The 20,106-nt window shown below is 38.1% G+C and overlaps 1 protein-coding gene across 1 annotated transcript in view; it reads left to right on the forward strand.

The window, feature by feature from the left end:
• Positions 1 to 20,106, forward strand: part of LOC310638898 (centrosome-associated protein 350-like) — a 101,198-nt gene that overhangs the window by 53,228 nt on the left and 27,864 nt on the right. The window contains exons 17-23 of the mRNA XM_083360260.1: positions 840 to 994; positions 2,793 to 2,986; positions 4,027 to 4,211; positions 4,792 to 4,879; positions 9,355 to 9,498; positions 10,686 to 10,837; positions 13,905 to 14,027. Coding sequence (XP_083216386.1) covers positions 840 to 994; positions 2,793 to 2,986; positions 4,027 to 4,211; positions 4,792 to 4,879; positions 9,355 to 9,498; positions 10,686 to 10,837; positions 13,905 to 14,027 — 1,041 coding nt within the window. The remainder of the gene's footprint in view (positions 1 to 839; positions 995 to 2,792; positions 2,987 to 4,026; positions 4,212 to 4,791; positions 4,880 to 9,354; positions 9,499 to 10,685; positions 10,838 to 13,904; positions 14,028 to 20,106) is intronic.

Below are 20,106 nucleotides of genomic sequence, written 5' to 3' on the forward strand. Positions count from 1 at the left end.
TTATACTCTGTGATGTGAAAGTTAATTCCTAGGGGGAAAGAGTGTAAAGAGTACACAACGCAAGCACATATTTTAGAGTTCATTATTTTATCATATTTATATATAACACTGAATTAGAAATCAATAAGCATACATAAAACAATGACAATTTAAAAATACTACACTAAAAATACAGAGCAGGCGAGGATGATATTAATCACAGTAAGGGAGCCATCACAAAATTTCCCCCGTCCTCTGGAACCCGCAGGCCTGATAACATAGTGAAAGACTTGCAAAATGTTGAAAAAGATGAAGCTGATGTCATTTCCAGAGGGAATAGATTCCATAATGAGCGTACCATAGCAGAGAAGATCTTTTTCTTGGGACCTGCCAAATATAATTCCGTAGCAGTTGGGTTCATAGCATGCCTTCTCTGCAGATCCTATGGGATGGGCAGATATAATTGTGGACAGATGTCCCCTCAGATAACCTGGTCCCATGCCATGAAGAATTTTAAAGGTAAAAAACAGTACCTTGAATTGGAGCCAGAAGCAAACTGGCAACCAGTACAACTTGTGGAGCACAGAGGTAATGCATACCACTCTAGGGACACGCACAAAACTGCCCATGCTGCTGCATTCTCCACCAGTTGAAGTTTCTAGTTACTTTTCAAGGACAGACCCATATAGAATACATTGCAGAAGCCCAAAGAAGAGGTGACTAACACCTGAGGGACTGTGAGTAGAGCCCGTAGGTCCAGGAATGGGTACAACTGGCACACAACACCAAGTTGCCCAAATTCATTTTGTGCATTACATCAGTATTCATTCAGAACACCTGTATGTCTTTTTATAATGCAGTAGTAGCAGCAGTCGGCAGGAAAGTCCATCTTCAAAGGAAGCCAAGAAACTTTCTCATCATGAAAAACCAAGCAGCTCCATTGAGGAGGAAGCTCCTACAGCAATGAATGATTCATTGCAGAATAACAGTATCCCATCCGTTCCTGATGAGAGAGGTTAGTTTTCAGATCAGTATTTAATTAAAATAATGCTCATTCAGTTTTTGTTTCATAATGATCTGTATTCTTTCCATTGCTGTGTCAGTGGTTTTGCTGATGGGTTACGTGGTAATAATATAAAAATAATTCCCTACCCCTTCTCACCATTCTGCTTTCTTTATGTTTATTTCTGAGTAACCATCTGTTGGACTCTGGGGAACTTGCAGTCTGACAGTATCCACTGCCAGATTGTCCCTGGCTTGCTGTTGCTTTCGTCCTCTTTATTCTTGAAACTACTGGCTGGATAACTCTTTCTCTTCTTGTTGCGCTAGTTATCATTTTTAAGGAAAAAAATGGTAAACTTAATCTCTACAGGCACGCATACATGTATGAATGCTGCGAAACAAATGTTCAGAATTATTTCGGTTGCTTTCTCTGGTATTTCCAAGAAATGGAATTCTTGGAAATGAGGTGGGGTAGGGAAAGATGTACATTTCAATCACTGTAGCCTTAGTTTTCAGTAGATTCCAGGAAGAGCTATTGTTAGAGAATAGTAACGTTTATTTCTTTATCCCAAGATATACAAGCTGACAAAAGGCAAGGTTAGTTCGCAGCCTAATTTTTTTTCTGCCATCCCTTCAAAGAAGAAAAAAAAGTATTTTGGAAATAGCTTTCCTAACATTGAATGTTCTGACTCCTTTTGGCAGGACATTTATATATTTATGTACTAGAATTGAATGAATCCTTTAGGAGAAAATGTTTCAAAACATAAATGTGTGTACACAATGTCTTTTTAAAAAGCTACAACTTTTTTCTGGTCTGTTCAGCTGCTATGAAAGTTGTTCCAATATCTGCAAAGGCTTCTGTAGACACAAGCAGTGTATGTGCAGAGTAGCTGCTAGAGAGCCAGGAAACATTTCAGTAGATTTGATGGTTCGAAAAGAGCTACTATGGGTAGTCCTTGCGTTACAACCACTTGTTCATTGAGCATTCAAAGTTATGAGGGTGCTGAACAAGAGGGACTTAGAATTGGTTATTGGAGTTCCAGCCATGTCCCTACAATTGTGTCATTGCAATCTGGGTACTCGGGCTGGCGACTTGCTGAAAGTTGTGGTCACGTGATCAACAAGCGAAGTCAGTGGGGAGGCCAGCAGAAAGGTTGCAAGTTGCTCCCAAAATGTTTTTCTCCCCACTTTTTTCCTGAGGTGCCCCACTACAGAGTAAAAGATCCCAAGGACCACTTCTCATTGCCCTTCCTGACCTACCTGCCCATTTATAACCCCTGTGGCACCCTGTGGCTCCCACTGGCCCAGTAGCACCCATCCACAGCACCCACACACCTTCTCACCCATCAGCTTGCTTGCCTAGGGCTCAGGATATATGAGGTCCTCTCTCAATAACTCAGGTGGTCTCTGGGTTACAACAACCTGGTCTGTTGCTAAGCAATGAGGTTAACTGATGTCACGCTTTACGACTCTTATCACTTAGGGATGGAAAGTCTGATTCCAGTTAAGGTTGTAATGCAAAGACTACTTGTACATATATGCTCTTGCATCTTCCCAAAACATGTCTCTCAAAGGGTTTACCCAGCTCTATTATGTAATAGTTATCCAAAGAGTCCATGTATATATTTATTGTTTTCATAATAAGGTCGGGAATTTTGATAGTTAGGCATATCTATATTTCTATCCATTCAGTCAATATTTACTCATTCTATGTTTGCAACATCATCTTATTTTGTAGTGTTTTCTGTTCTGTAATGTAATGTAATGAATTCTATGTATTTTTTTCTCCTTCTTGTATTGTATCTTTTCAGATTCTACCTCTATTGCCACGGAATATTCCCTAAAATTTGATGAGTCTATGGCAGAAGATGAGATTGAAGAGCAATCATTTCGGTCTTTGTTGCCTTCCGAGAGCCACCGCCGGATCAATCTGAAGAAACGAAGTCACCAAGTTTATTCTGATGAGGAAGCTTCTCCTGAAAAGCCTACACTGTCACCTGTTAAGGCAAGATTTCAATAGGCTGTTCCTGTTCATTTTTTGGAGTCTCAGAATTTTTATTGGCCTGTTTTCCAATTTCCAATTGATTATGTGGGAATTTTATTCCTGCATATGTTCTAGTTATTTTAGCTTTTTAAAATTGGTTATAGATTATGCAGTATATGTGTAACTGCTCTTAGAAGAACATCCATCATAATCAGCAGAAATAAATATGTTGCTCACTGAAGGTGACATTATCTGACATTCTTTGCACTAATCTGACTGCTGGATAAATATCTGCAGAGGTTCATCATTATGTTGACTGCTAAAAATTCAACATTTTGCATAAGTTGTGGTTTTCTTCCCATAAGTCTTTTCATGGAGAATAAAAAAAATCATCTCATTCAATGTAGTGTGAATAATTCAGCAAATAATAGGCATAATTCATGAAGACAGTTTTAAAAATATGAAAATCGGTGGGTGAGGTGGATTTATAGAGATCTCTGGAAGTGGTAATACATGTATTAAAACCTGTTTTAGATGCATCATTTTGCCAAATATCGTTTGCTGAATTAATAATTTTAGTAACATATTTTTTAAGGACAGAAGTACAAGAGGCCAGTTTCTACTTGTGGCCTTCCTAGAAAGCATGTTTCAGATATTATTGTAAATAGGCAACGCATATGAGTTAATAACGGGATTCTTCTCAGGTGCACTGGGGAGGATAATAGATGCCGGAATAATACCTTTGTACCTGGAAAAACATATATTTCCCTGTCCTCTTCTGCCTCAACTGTAACTCTGTTAATGCTCTTATTGTCTGTTATTCTGTTGCTGCTTGTCTCAAGTTACTGATTTTCATATTCTCACAGATAAATTTATTAAATGAATAAATGAACATACTTTATACATAAAATGTCCATGTATCTTCACTGTAGAAAACAGTATTTCTACATAACAACAATGGAAATCTAGTAACAATTAATGTAAAAGTACATCAATAGTTTGCAAACATTTTGACCAGTAAAGAGATTGTGAATTCTGGGGAAACTTTTTTTTTTCATCAGGAGCTAAACCTGCCATTTTCAGGAAGACAAGACAGTTTTTCTAAATTTACAATGGAAATGGTACGGCAGTACATGAGAGAAGAAGAAATGCGAGCAGCTCACCAGTCTTCACTGCTCCGATTACGTGAAAAGGCACTTAAAGAGAAGACTAAGGCTGAACTAGCTTGGCTAGAACACCAGAAAAGGTAAAAGTTGGAAACCACACGATGTATAACATAGCCAAGAGTTTTCCCATCCTAAGGATTTCAGACTTTTTTGATTTATGTTACATTCTTATTGCAAATGTTTCGTGAATATCATGAAAGAGATAACAACAAAAGGAGAGTTCTTTGCAATTTTAATATGATCACAGTCTTTAATATAATTTTGTTTTGTTTGTATTCTCACCCAGCCAATCCATTTTTGTATTTATGACCTTATACATTACATCATAATGTTATTTTCTCAAATGAAGTCTTTTTTTTAAAAAAAAGGTTCAAATGCAGTTTTGCTTCTTTGATTTGTGATACTTTTCCTACAATTATATATAATATCATATATTTAATTATCTCACCTACTTCACATCTAAGGTTTTTAAATAAATGTTGAATAGCTTCCAAATTTCCTTTATGCATTTGCTGACATTGAAATAAAACTCATATGTTTTATCAAGTGTAAAAAAAGAATAAAAAGCAACACCAGCACCCCCAAAGAAAAGAAAATAGAGGGCAAAGTAATTCAGTGCCAAAGTGGAAGAGATTTAATTTTCCTGCTACTTATTTTTAGACATTTACGAGATAAAGGAGAAGATGATAAAATGCCACCTATCCGGAAAAAACAACGTGGCCTGCTTCTTAAACTTCAGCAGGAGAAGGTAAACACTACTTTTACATTTGACTGCTTTGAGCTGCCGCATATGTAGGGGTATCTGGCTAATCTTGGCTATTCTCAGAAGGTAAAGAAGACTGGCCAGAATTTGGACAGAGGATCTCCCAAGTATTCCAGGGATGTAGACTGGATTGGGTAGGAAACAAACAAACCTCCTCAAAGGACTTCTTTTATCCTGTCAAGTAATTAAAATGGATGCTCTCACCAAGAGCTGGAGTAGTTTGAGGTAGTTCTGACTCAGTTAATTCTCAAACGGGTTATTAATTGGCTATAGACATATTCTGAAAATCATATTAAATATTCAAATATTTAAAGTCATAATTAGTGCAACTATCACTACAAATAATAGATTTACAATAGATTTATTGGGTGAGGGGTTAATTAATGTTGATCCAAAATACTACCTTATCTTGCGTTTTATTTAGTGTGTCCACATACATAACGATCATTGCCAAGAGGCTGGTTCTGGGATGCTGGAGAAGCTAGATCTTGTAATAATTTGTACTAATGTCATATATATTTATTTAAAGAAATATAAATTTTAATAGACTGTAGTGTATTAATACTTTGAATTGACATTTATATGAATACATATTTTCTCAATTAAATTGACTGTGTAGGATGGTATACAGTACAGGCCATGTCTAAGTAGGGCATTTATTGTAAAATAAATGGTGAAAAATTATCAATTTTGACCTGTAAAGTGACAATTTTGATACAGTACAGCACTTATTATTCTAAAAGTGAAGACTGCACTGTGGCAACCCAAAATTAACAACTGTAAATTATTATGTGCACAACCATGTGAAATCACAGCTGTCCATTCTTTAGCTGGTATTGACCTTCATGTGCGCTGAATTCTTCCCAAGAACCTAGGATATCATAATGTATCAGCGTAGAGTATGTGCAGATTCAACTAGTGTGGCCTTTTGTAACTGCAGATGGAAATGTTGTCAATGCACAGATTTTCTAAGTGACATCTAGCACTTAGCAACCATTGGGACCATTGGGTGGTTTTTGCCATAATCTTTCAACTTCAAGGTTCAAATTTGGATGCTTTGTGATCTTCTCCAGTTCTTTGTCTTCTGTTCTATATCCCCTGGTATTGCCACATCAATTATCCAGTTAAATTTGGTGTCTTGTGCATCAAGACTTTTATCAGTTTGTATTTGGAAATCCCACAATATTTTAACCTACCGGTACTCGTTTTCAACTACTGTTTCAACTGTTTTTCATTTTTACAGATGATCCAGTGAATCTTTTTAGCGACTGTTATGTCTTGGATTATAATCAGTTTACGTGATCTTGCACATAAACTGAATATATGATCTACTCTTTTTTAACAGAATAACGGAAAAGACCTTGGAGGTCTTTTAGTCCAAGCACTGCTCAGGCAGGAAACTCTATACCATTTCAGACAAATATTTTCTGCCTCTTTGCACCATTTGCACTTTGAATCATTTGATGATCTTTCGTTTGTGCCTTTGATTCCATTAGCTTACTCTTGAGCATCCAAAATCAAGACTTCAGTTTCATTTTTTAATGTTCCAGTTATAGGCCATTGCCAGGTTTTATCTTTATCCACTTTGCCCTCAAATCTTTGTAGAAATTGACCATGTAATGCTTTCCCCTTCCAGCATTCAGTTTGTGTTTTTTATTACATTATTTCAACATTCATATTTTGTTTCCTGTCCATTCAGTAAGTTCTAATTTTTACTTGCATCAATCCTTGTTCTTGGCTGTGTTTTACTTAATCAGCCAATGTAAGCTTTTCTTCTTTGACAGTTTATTTGACTTGAAGTGAACCTCTCCCTCCATTTCTATAAGGCAGGTATAATCTATCAATATCACTAGAGGGATGTCATGCATAGTGACTAGTCATGTATTTTTTTCTCAATCCAAACTGTTCAGATGAGCTTATATCCAATTAATAATTCCAACAGGTATCATGTCACAGGTATTGATGGCTTTGGTGATGTTTGAACCATTCATATTTAGCAATTTTCTCACTCTTTGGATGTATTCTTTACTAATCACATTTTTAACTTATCCATACTTCAGGTTATCCAACTTTAAAATGCCCAGATGCTTGTAGGCTGCTTATATTACTATTATTATGATTAGCTCCAAAGTCAGTCTGATGTTTAGATTGGCTTTGGGATTTTTATCCACTTACTGAGTCCTTTCCAAGGACCTGAGTTAAGCAGATTTTGTTCTTTTATGATGTTAAAAGTACGGTCACAGGATGTTAGCTATTTTCAGTAATACTGCCTTTTGCAATTGACTGATGGTGATTTTATCAATGGTGTTCAAATGGTGCTCCAGATGTCCTGGGATTGCACCTAAGGCACTTATTGGTACTATCTTTGCTTTTTGTTGCCACAGTTCTTCTACTTCTATTTAATTTAATTTAATTTAATTAATTTAATTTTTTTAATTTTAATTCCATTTATATCCCGCCCTTCTCCGAAGACTCAGGGCGGCTTACAAGCTTAGCAGTAGCCTTCATTCTATGTATATGCCTGCTTATTAGGGCTTTTGCCCCCCCCCCCAGCGGCATTATTACAAAGTCAGCTTATTGCCCCCAACAGTCTGGGTCCTCATTTTACCTACCTCGGAAGGATGGAAGGCTGAGTCAACCTTGAGCCTGGTGGGATGCGAACCTACACTAATTGCAGGCAGCTGGTGTTACTTAAGGAGGCATTAGCCCACTGCTTCACCAAGGCTCTTATTTGCAGGTTTTATACTTTGTGATTTTCTCCAGTTCTTTCTCTTCTCTTCTGCTGTCTCCAGGTACTCATTATCCACCATCCAGACTTTTTTGTCTGTCTTACTGAAATTGTTAAGCCTGGGTGTTATGTGGCAGGTGCTTGTCTGTTTGAATTCTGAAATCCCAGAGTACTTTAGCTTCTTCATTTTCTATTACTTAATCTATTTTGCGGTCCCACCAGTTCTTGCTTGTAGGCAAATTGTATTTCTTGCAGATATTTCAGTGCATCTTCCATTCTTTCTGCTTTATCGTGCTATTGTTTGTAGTCAGTCTCTGTGATCTTCTTGCAGTAGTTAATTAGCGTTGAAAAGCAGAAAGCCAAGCACAGAGGAGGCCTTGGGAAGCACAGGGCAGGCAGGCCTAGCCCTGCGCTAGGCCTTTAAGGGCTTCTCCCTTATATGAGGCACCCTGTGCTCTGCTTAATGGCCCATGCAGTTGCTTAACAACCACACCAGGGAGAGAGGAAAGATGAGGGTTGTTAAGCAAGGCAATCATGTGGGCTTAACAACCATCATGACTTGCGACTGTAATGGACAGTCATAAGTTGATGACTATCTGTACTACTTAAAAGCACTGGTAAGTGGCTACAGAGTGCAAGAAGACCCAAAGGGCAGAGATGGGAGAGAGAGAGGTGGGAACTGAAGTAGAGGTAAAGTAGCTGTGCAGGGGAAGTATGAGGTACTCACCTAATGACTGTGTGGTCCTGATCACAACCAGGACTATTGATACTGCCATTCCTAAGTGGTGCAAATACATGATCTTCCACCTCATGATGGCTTTGCTTAGCGATGGAAATTCCCAATTAGAGTCATTTGTGGCTAAAAGAAAAGTCACTTGTCGAAGAATCCTAGTGCAAAGGTTAGGAAGATTTCAGTCTTTGTGCCAAATCACACATTTGCACCCACAAAGCAGGACAAATTATTTTGGAAAAAGCAAACAGATAATAAACTCAAATACAGGGAATACTATTCCCCGCCCAACATTAATCATAACTATCACAGGGATATGAAGGAAAGTTCTTAATTAACCTTTAAAAAAAGTCATAGACTAGGAAAATTGCCTTTTGCAATGGGAATTTCCTGAAGCAAACTGTTACCTATAAGCGCTATTTGGGGGCAAACAGACTTCAGTAGATGTTGTCCTTGCTCACAAGCTTTGGATCTGAAGTAACCAAACAAGAAGGAAATTGAAGAGCAGAGAGTAAAATTGAAAGCTGGGGATTCTACATTTTAATTTTAGTTTTAAGAAATTTATTATAAATTTCTATTGCTAGAAGTTTTCTTAGGAAAATTGTTTTAAAAATAAAAAAAAGATAGCAATACACGAAATTCAGAAAGATACAATAAAAAGGGAGAAGCCAAATTCATAGTAACTTCTAACTAGTAACTAACTAGAGAAAATTGGTATGGGAAAGAAGAGAGAACATTTATATTTTTAGAAAGAAGATTAGATACAGTAGTAAAAGATAATAATAAAATGACAGTATAAAATTAGGAGAAGGAAACAGTGGAGAGTTCTTTAGGGATTGGGATAAACTTCTAATAAACTTTGGATGAAAGCAACAAGCAGGAAATTGTCAGTTGTGGCAGAGCATAAAATAAGAATGAAAAGTTAAGGTTATTTAATAGGTAAGCTAATGAGGAAATAACGGTTCTTTTTTTTGTTTTGTTTTATCCTATTTACCCATAAAGGCAGAAATTAAGCGCCTTCAGGAAGCTAATAAGGCAGCTCGGAAAGAAAGGCAACTGATTCTTAAACAGCAGGAAGAAATTGAGCGGATACACCAAACCACTATGAAATTACAGGAAAAACTCAAATCTTCTGGTGAAAACAAGGTGATAAGTTACAATGCAACTAATCTGCTTATTTTATTTATCCAGTTGATATTGTCAAATGAAACAGCATTTCATTAGAAGAATAAAATTTGTGACGTTCTTAAGATACAAAGAAGAAATGAACTTTAATTTCCTTAGTGTAGTAATTGTAGCTGCAATAATCTTAGATTTGGGGCTAACCTTAACCTTATATTGTGTGTATAATTGATACAAGAAACATAACTCAGAAAGTGATATGACATCATCCTTCTCAATCCACATATGTATTTTGGTTACCAGCAAATTTTGGTTAAAAAAAAAGCCATTCCCTCCTAAGATCTAAGCAGTTAAATTTACTGGTTTTAAAAAAATAAAATATAAAATACTGGTGGTCCTCTATTAATGGCCACTCTTTCAGTGACTGTTAAAATTTGCAATACTGCTAAAGGAGTAGTATTTATGACTGGTGTCTGAAGTTTCAACTGTCACAGTGTCTCTGTCATCACATGATTGCAGTGAACTCGCCCAGATTTCCGACCATTGCATGTCCCTGTGCTCATATGATCAGGACATTTCCTGCCAGCTTCCCACTAGCAAAATTAGTGGGGAAACTGGCAGGTAGTCAGAGCTTGCAGTTATACGAGGTTCTCATTTAATGACGCACATGGTCCTTAAACAATGATAAAAGAGACTTCCAGAACTGTTGTTGCTAAGCAGCCTGATCATGTGATATTGTAATTTATGATCACGTTGCCTGCCTAAAAAACCTCAGTCCCAGTTACTGTGGTTAAGTGAAGGCTATCTATATAGAAGGTTGGAAAACTGTCAGACTTTGTTCCATGGCGTCTGGATTGAAAACATTTAATCTAGGGAACAAGAATCAAAAACCTCTGGTTTAATAATATTTATAAAAAATATACTGCAACATTTCCAGCTGTAATTACAAATTAGAAATCTATAAATAGACAATTTTAGATAGGCAGAACTCTTGTCCATTTCCTTCTAGCCTTTCTGTCCAGAGGGCTTGTAAATTCACAGAGAGTTCTCGGTTCCCTGTCTTGATAACGCTCAACCTTTTTATTAGCATTAGGAATAACTCTTCTGCAGAAATCTGAAAAAAAATTCATTGACTCATTTGAGCAAATCTAAAACCTAATATTGTATTCATCTGACTTCTTAAGTGATTTCTGTTTGTTTATCTGTTTTAGGAACACCGCAGTGAAGATGATAAAAAACAAACACATTCCTCAAGCCCTCAGCCAACTGATGCAGAGGCCTATAGCCCTTCCTCCATTTCCAGCTCTGACACAAGTAGCATCATGCAGAAATTAAAGAAAATGAGGAGACGTATGGATGAGAAGTAATTTGTATTTTGTTTTATTCCTAATAGAAATGGCTTCCAATAGCTATTGTGGAATTTCAGTTTAGTTTTGATGGTGGTTTGGTAGCTTGAATATATTAATAAATATATTTATTTATTTATTTATTTATTTATTTATTTATTTATTAAATTTGTATACCGCCCTTCTCCCGAAGGACTCAGGGCGGTGAACAGGGCAATACATATCAAAAACAAGATACAAAAATTAAAAACGATTAAACAAAATGCCCACGAATAAGTTAAAACACATTAAAAGTAGGTTAAAACACATTAATAAAATCCAACCCCATCCCATCAGGCCAGGGCAGCTTGTTCGAAAAGATAGGTTTTGAGATCGTGCCGGAAGGAGCGGAGGTCAGGCGCCATCCGGAGCTCGACCGGAAGATGGTTCCATAAATCCGGTGTGCCCACAGAGAACGCCCTCCCCCTGGGGGCCACCAGTCGGCATTCTTTGACCGGTGGCACCCTGAGGAGGCCCTCTCTGTGGGAGCGTACTGGGTGGAGGGAAGTTGACGCCGACCGCAGGTGCTCCCCAAGGTATTCCGGACCCATGCCATGTAGGGCTTTGTAGGTCATTACCAACACCTTGAATCTCACCTGGAAGACAACTGGAACCCAATGCAGCTCACGGAGCAGAGGTGTAACATGGGAGTGTTGGGAAACTCCCAACACAACTCTCGCGGCTGCATTCTGTACCAGCTGGAGCCTCCGAGTGGTCTTCAAGTGTAGCCCCATGTAGAGAGCGTTGCAGTAGTCCAGATGAGAGCTCACGAGCACGTGAGTGACCGTACGTAAGGCATCCCGGTCTAGATAGGGCCGCAACTGGCGCACCAGGCGAACCTGGGCGAAGGCCCCCCTAGTCACAGCTACTATATGGTCTTCTAGAGAAAGCTGTGAATCTAGGAGGACTCCCATGTTGCGAGCCCTATCTACGGGGGGTAATAACTCACCCCCACATAGAGAGAGATGGGATATCCTGAATATCCTGAGATGCCGGTACGCACAGCCACTCGGTCTTGTCAGGGTTGAGTCGAAGCCTGTTCCTCCCCATCCAGACCCAAACCGCCTCCAGGCAGCGGGACATCACGTTGAGGGCATCACTGGGGTGATTTGGGGTCGAAATGAAAAGCTGGGTATCATCAGCATATTGATGATACCCAACTCCAAAACCACGAATGATCTCACCCAGCGGTTTTATGTAGATGTTGAACAGGAGAGGCGAGAGGACCGACCCCTGAGGGACTCCACAAGCGAGAGGCCTCGCGGTCGACCTTTGCCCCCCTGCCCCTATTCATGATGGGCTGCCTTTCCATCATGAATAGGCATGAAAAGCTAATGTTCCTGATACCTGTCATGTTTAACTGGTAAATGAACCTGGGGCTTTCTGCAGGCAAAGCATATGATCTATCATTGCATCTATGTAGGAACCCCTTCTTGTAATTGGTACAGCAATTACAGACCAGAGTTTTATATACACAAGTATATATTACTTTAATGCAGAATGCTTGCTGTAGTACAGTGTTTGTATATAGCTTTTTACAAAGTTGGTTTTCTTTTTGAATTATCTTCAGTCAAAATGTATTCTCATGCCTGAAAATTTGACTTCATCAGGAAAAAAATGGATTCCTAGTATAGAATATTGGAATTTGAAACTGTATACTGAGCTAAATTTTCACAATTTTTCTGGGGGGAAAAGTTGGGTTTTGTAATATTATGCATCTCTATAGTAGTAAAATGTGTACCATTATGTGACATAGCTACTAATTGTAGTAGTGAAAAATTCAGTTGTAAAAATGTTTTTATTTATTGCGTGGCATTTCAGAATGCATATAGGACATTGGTATATGTTCCTGGGTTTCAGTAGTAGAATTGGATCTTTGTCAATTTTTCACAGCCCTTCGAGAAACTGAAAATGTGAAAATTCTGTGACTTTCGGAATATCTTAAGAGCCTGGGACTTCTAGTCACATTTTTTAAGGAACTCAGTATATAATAGAAGAAAAATAATATGGTGGTAAAAAAACAATCTCTCTCTCTAGTTTTTAAGATTATGGAGGAACAGCAGTTACCCTCTGCTTTGTTAAAAGAAATGTATTACCAATATTTCAATTTAGTAAAGCTTTTGAACATGTATTTAGAGTGAGGATAGAAAGCAAGATGCAGATATAAATGCTGAATAATGCAGAATCAGGTAGGATATTGTATTAGTTTGGGAAGAATATATAAAAAATTAGCATAGTTTTAAAAAAATATTAAATAGTGATGAATTGAATAATGATGCCTCCAGTCAGATTTTGTTTAAATACAGATTCTCGGGAGTACCATAATTGATCTTTGGATAATGAAGATAAAAAAGGCTATTGAATGGTTTGCATGTGAATAGGAGCATGCTCTGTCAAAGAATTAATCTCTTGATATTAATTTTAATGTTAAGTTTGTACATTCTTAACTATCTTTCACTAGTAGTGGCTTCTATGTTCTAAAAGCTTTCTCACCTATTTTTCGCCCTTAATTTCCCCTTAAAATGACAGCCTATAAACTCTTGAGTTTACATAAATATTTGAGCCATTTTTAAACTAAGCGATCTTATGAACTAAAACTGCTTTTGTTTGAGTTTTGGAGCTTATTCATTTAGCTTACAATAGTTGAACATCAATATAAATACAGTTGAAATACAATAAATACAACACAACTTGAAACCTTGGAGTAATTAATTAAAATAGTGTAATGAGCTTTTTAAAAATGCAATCTTAAATGAATAATTGGAATTGCCCTTAAATGTAGTTCTTTAAACAACTGGAGAATTATCTATAGCGTTATACCGTAATAAGGTAAAGTTGCTAGTGTAAGAAACGGGGAGCAATTAACAAGGAATAAAGAATTTTAAGTAATGCTTATCTTCTGTTGCATTTGAAAAATTCTACTTGTTGATGGATGATACTGTTTGACACTTGAGCTTCATTTAAAACTCTGCTAGACCTTTTCCTGCTCTTGCTTTCTGACTGTTTCTTGCTATCGGCTTAAAACTCTTCCTCCTTATTTTGTAGACACTGCTCTCCTGTTCACTACTTCTTCTCTGTCTTTACGTCTCACCACTGGGCTTCTCTCAGTGTCTGTTTTCCCAACCTCCATCCCAAATTCCAGCTGTATATCTACAACCAATTGGTCAGGTAACTTTCTACCTTTTTCAGTGGTAGATTCTTTGATTGAGCATGCCTGTTCAATTTTAAATGATTAGGAGTTCTTTTAGAACTCTTTCTCCCCCTGTATAAAGTCAGGCATTCCAGCATAGATAGCTGACAATTTCTAACCAGTTAAGCAGAGCAACAAAGATAATATTGGGTTCGGAGGCTAAATCACATGATGAACAGCTAAAAGAACTAGGTATGTTTAGCCTAATGAAGAGAAGGCTCCGGGGACACGATAGCAGTCTTCTAATACTTGAAGTGCTATCACATGTGAGAGGGCATCAATTTATTCTCCATAGTACCTGAGGGTAGGACAAGAAGCAATGGGTGGATGCTCGTCAGAGGGAGGTTCAACCTGGAAATGAGGTATTTCTTGACAGTAATAGCTTGCCTCCAGGAGTTGTGGGTGCTATCTCACTGGAGGTTTTCAAGAAAAGATTAGACAACCATTTGTCTAGAATATTATAAAGACTCCTCCTGTCCTAGGCAGACAGTTGCACTTGAAAACCTTCAAAGTTTCTTCCAGTCTAACAGTTTTGGAAAGGATTTGGAATTTAATTTGTCTTTTAGTGTCATATTTGGTAGGAAAATCTGTTCTGAATGTTTTAACTATGTTCAGCACAAAATTATTCAACTGCATCTTTTATCTCTTTTAAATTAATTTTTAAAAATTGGCTTTGTATAAGGCCATAACAGTAGAAATTCTCATTTCCAAGAAAGAAAATTCAAATCCGTATAGGTGAGATCTTCAGAATATTTTTTGTTGTTGTTTTCGGTAATTTCATCTTCCCTGAAAGAACTTGGGAGTGTTTTCATGAGTTCGTATGATGTAAGAAATAGAGAAGAGAATAGAGAGAAAATTGTATGCTAACATGGAAGAAAAGGCTAGAATTACATAGATTTTGAACTTATTTCCTTTGTTCTTGATAGCTAATTGGCCATTACTTCAGCAGTTTTTGAGACTTTATAACATACATCGCTGGCATTCAGGCATTCAATTTTTAGTGAATATGGAGAATCTGAGGCACTGGTTTCATTTTTCTTTAAAAACTAGTGGTAAACTGCACCAACTACTGGAATGCTTTAAGCATTTTTCTATAAGAACTTGCAGAAATATGTCTTGTATTTGTAATGGAAATATACTGTATATTGTAGTGGCTAACCAGTAGTAAAGGTTTTTGGTTTTTATTTGTATTTGGAAAGGAGAGGAAGGAAGTTTGGGGCACTTCATAATAAATAAATGAAGAGAGTAAAGATTGGGATCACCTCTTTTTTGGGAATTATTACTATAAAATAATAAAATATAGCTCTATATTTAATCAGCTGTTTTAGGTCTCAAATCCTAAATGTGCCAAGATGAAGTGTCCATGTGCTAATAGATATCTTGTTGCTGCCTGCCCCAACTCTAAACAGACTTATTGCAATAAAAATATTACAAAGAAAAGCATCTGACATTATGTACATTGTTGGAGAGGTTGTTTTGTTTTTTGCAAGAATATTTCTGGTCCCATAGTAGACCCCATAAATTTGGTCAGTGACTTCAGCCTAATAGTTTATTTCTAGAAAAATTCTTATATAGAAAAAAAGAGTTCTAAGTAGCCAAGAAAAGCATGCTTGTATTCACCTTGCTACACATAACTAGCCCCTTCATGGATTACTGCCTTGTCGTGGTGAAGGGGCTTGCGTAATACAATGAAGCTATGAGCTATGCCGTGCAGGGCCACCCAAGACGGAAAGGTCATAGCAGAGAGTTCTGACAAAACGTGATCCACTGGAGAAGGAAATGGCAAACCACTCCAGTATCTTTGCCATGAAAACCCTATGGACAGTACCAAAAGGCAAAACGATATGACGCTGGAAGATGAGCCCCTCAGGTCGGAAGGCGTCCAATATGCTACTGGGGAAGAGCAGAGGGCTAGTACTAGTAGTGCCAGAAAGAATGAAGTGACTGGGCCAAAGCCGAAAGGACGCTCAGCTGTGGATGTGTCTGGTGGTGAAAGGAAAGTCCGATGCTGTAAAGATTTTTTCTCCATAGGAACCTGGAATGTAAGATCCATGAATCAAGGAAAGCTGGATGTGGTCAAACAAGAGATGACAAGACTGAACATCGACATCTTAGCTATCAGCGAACTAAAATGGACAGGAATGGGTGAATTTAATTCAGATGACCGTCAGGTATACTACTGCGGGCAAGAATCCCTCAGAAGAAATGGAGTAGCCTTCATAGTCAATAAAAGTAGGAAAAGCAATACTGGGATACAATCCTCAAAATGACAGAATGATCTCAGTTCAAATCCAAGGCAAACCATTTAATATCACAGTCTATGCCCCAACCACCAGTGCTGAAGAGGATGAAATTGACCAGTTCTATGAAGCCCTACAGCACCTTATAGAACTAACACCAAAAAATGATGTTCTTATCATCATGGGGGATTGGAATGCTAAAGTAGGAAGCCAAAAGATAACTGGAGTAACAGGCAAGTTTGGCCTTGGAGTGCAAAATGAAGCAGGGCACAGGCTGATAGAATTCTGTCAAGAGAATACGATGGTCATAGCAAACACTCTTTTCCAACAACCCAAGAGACGGCTCTACACATGGACATCACCAGACAGTCAATACAGAAATCAGATTGACTATGTGCTCTGCAGCCAAAGATGGAGAAGCTCTATACAGTCAGTAAAAACAAGACCAGGAGCTGACTGTGGCTCAGACCATGAGCTTCTCATTGCAAAGTTTAGGCTTAAACTGAAGAAAGTAAGGAAAAGCACTAGGCCACTCAGGTATGAATTAAATCATATCCCTGTTGAATATACAGTAGAGGTGACAAATAGATTTAAGGAATTAGATCTGATAGACAGAGTGTGTGAAGAACTATGGACAGAGGTTCGCAACATTGTACAAGAGGTAGCAACCAAAACCATCCCAAAGAAAAAGAAATGCAAGAAAGCAAAATGGCTTTCTGAGGAAGCTTTGCAAATAGCTGAGGAAAGGAGGGAAGCGAAAGGCAAGGGAGAAAAAGAAAGATACGCCCAATTGAATGCAGAATTCCAGAGAATAGCTAGAAGAGATAAGAATGCCTTCTTAAATGAACAGTGCAAAGAAATAGAAGAAAACAATAGAATAGGGAGGACCAGAGATCTTTTCAAGAAAATTGGAGAGATGAAGGGAATATTTAATGGAAAAATGGGCATGGCAGGGACCTAACAGAGGCAGAAGAGATTAAGAAGAGGTGGCAAAATTACACAGAGGAACTATACAAGAATGAGCTTAACCTCCCTGATAACCACGATGAGGTGGTCATTGACCTCGAGCCAGACATCCTAGAATGTGAAGTGAAGTGGGCCTTAGAAAAGCTGAGCAACAACAAAGCTAGTGGAGGTGACAGTATTCCAGCTGAGCTATTGAAAATCTTAAAAGACAATGCAGTAAAAGTGCTACACTCAATTTGCCAGCAAATTTGGAGAACTCAACAGTAGCCACAGGATTGGAAAAGATCAGTTTACATTCCAATTCAAAAGAAAGGCAGTGCCAAAGAATGTTCAAACTATCACACCATTGCACTCATTTCTCATGCTAGTAAAGTCATGCTTAAAATCCTACAAGCTAGACTTCAGCAGTATGTGGATCGAGAACTACCAGAAGTACAGGCAGGATTTCGAAGAGGCAGAGGAACTAGAGATCAAATTGCCAACATACGCTGGATCATGGAGAAAGCTTGGGAGTTCCAGAAAAACATCTACTTCTGTTTCATTGACTATGCTAAAGCCTTTGATTGTGTGGATCATAACAAACTGTGGCAAGTCCTGTGGCCAAGAAGCAACAGTGAGAACTGGTCACGGAACCACTGATTGGTTCAAAATTGGGAAAGGAGTCCGGCAAGGCTGTATATTGTCGCCCTGCCTATTTAACTTATATGCAGAGCACATCATGAGAAAGGCAGGGCTAGATGAATCAAAAGTTGGAATTAAGATTGCCGGAAGAAATATCAACAACCTAAGATATGCAGATGATACCACTCTAATGGCAGAAAGTAAAGAAGAACTAAAGAACCTCTTGTTGCGGGTGAAGAAGGAGAGTGCAAAACTTGGTTTGAAACTTAACATTAAGAAAACCAAGATCATGGCATCCGGCCCTCTCAATTCCTGGCAAATAGATGGGGAAGAAATGGAGGTAGTGACAGATTTTATTTTCCTGGGCTCCAAGATCACTGCAGATGGGGACTGTAGCCAAGAAATTAAAAGACGCTTGCTCCTGGGGAGGAAAGCCATGGCAAATCTAGACAGCACACTAAAAAGCAGAGATATCACTCTGTCAACAAAAGTGTGTATAGTCAAGGCTATGGTCTTCCCAGTTGCAATGTATGGCAGTGAAAGTTGGAGCATAAGAAAGGCTGAGCGCCAAAGAATTGAGGCCTTTGAACTATGGTGCCGGAGAAGACTCCTGCGAGTCCCTTGGACTGCAAGGCGATCCAACCGGTCAGTCCTAGAGGAGATCAACCCTGACTTCTCTTTAGAAGGCCAGATCCTGAAGCTAAAACTCAAATACTTTGGCCACCTAATGAGAAGGAAGGACTCACTGGAGAAGAGCCTAATGCTGGGAAAGATTGAGGGCAATAGAAGAAGGGGACGACAGAGAATGAGGTGGCTGGATGGAGTCACTGAAGCAGTAGGCGTGAGCTTAAATGGACTCCAGAAGATGATAGAGGACAGGAAGGCCTGGAGGAATGTTGTCCATAGGGTCGCGATGGGTCGGACACGACTTCACAGCTAGCAACAACAACACATAACTAGATGAAGTCTTAAATCAGTATCATCAGACAAAATTGGCAAAGAATTGTATCTCTTTGAAAAAGTGTGTGTGTGTGTGTGTGTGTGTGTGTGTGTGTGTGTGTGTGTATGTATATATATATATATATATATATATATATATATATATATATATATATATATATATATATATATATATATATATATATATATATATATATATATATATTTGTTTTCTGAGGTTTTCGCGGGTGTTGGTATGTGGATCTTTGGTTATTCGGGTTTTTCCCCGCGTAGAACTAAAGGTGTAGGGGCGACGTTTCGATGGAATCCCATGCAAACGTTCATATATATATATCTGTTATCTGTGTACTTGAAGCTTTAGAGTTGGAAATATTGGCTTACAGTTATCTGATCACACTGAAGCATCCAAATCTAGCCAGCAAAATAGCAGAAGGTACACTTACATTTTGTAGTATAATTTGACACTAAATTGTATCCTCAATTGTCTGTTGTCTTTCACTGGTTGTAAGTTATGTGATTTTTTAAAAAGCATTGGAGATGAGGTTGTTTTCATATTGTGCTATGGTTCATTAGAATATTTCAGTATTTATTAGTCTCAAACCAGTCCCTTCAATTATGAGAGCTCCTGATGGAGAGCTTTCTGTTTTAGGCAGAAACCCTGGTGTTTAGAACCAGCGTGTGAATAGTGTTTTGCACATAGCCCTCAAATTACAACCAGTCACCTAGCAACTGACTGAAGTTAAAATGGACCACGCAGAAGGTACTTAAGATCTGGTTCCAGAATCCCAACAGCCCCCATACCACAGCCATATGAATACATTTCAGGCAGCCAGCAACCAGCCTGTAATTTTGACTGTAGCATCCTATGTGATGGTGATGTGCGATATTTTTGCTAACTTGGCATTTACTTCCAGTTTTCATCAAAAACACTTCATAGCAAACAATGGGCTTGCTCAATGAGCACAGCATTCACTTTACAACTGAAAAAGGATATAAAATGAATCCAGTCATATGATGATCTGTTTTACAACCATCACAGCTTATGACCATAATGGGCAGCTTGTTAGATATACTAAATAAGGTAGCAGATAGTGACTTTAACAGGGAGAACAAGGCCTAGTACACTCGACTATATCTTAATCTCATATAACCTGATTATACTGGTAGTTTCATTTAAAGTTGGATATAGATGGATAGTGACCATTCATCGCTTTTACTTCATAAGGGTCTTAGCCCCCAACGGACTTCTTTGGACAGTCCTTTGAAGGTT

The sequence above is a fragment of the Vipera ursinii genome (assembly GCF_947247035.1).
Source record: "Vipera ursinii genome assembly, chromosome: 3".
NCBI lineage: Eukaryota > Metazoa > Chordata > Lepidosauria > Squamata > Viperidae > Vipera > Vipera ursinii.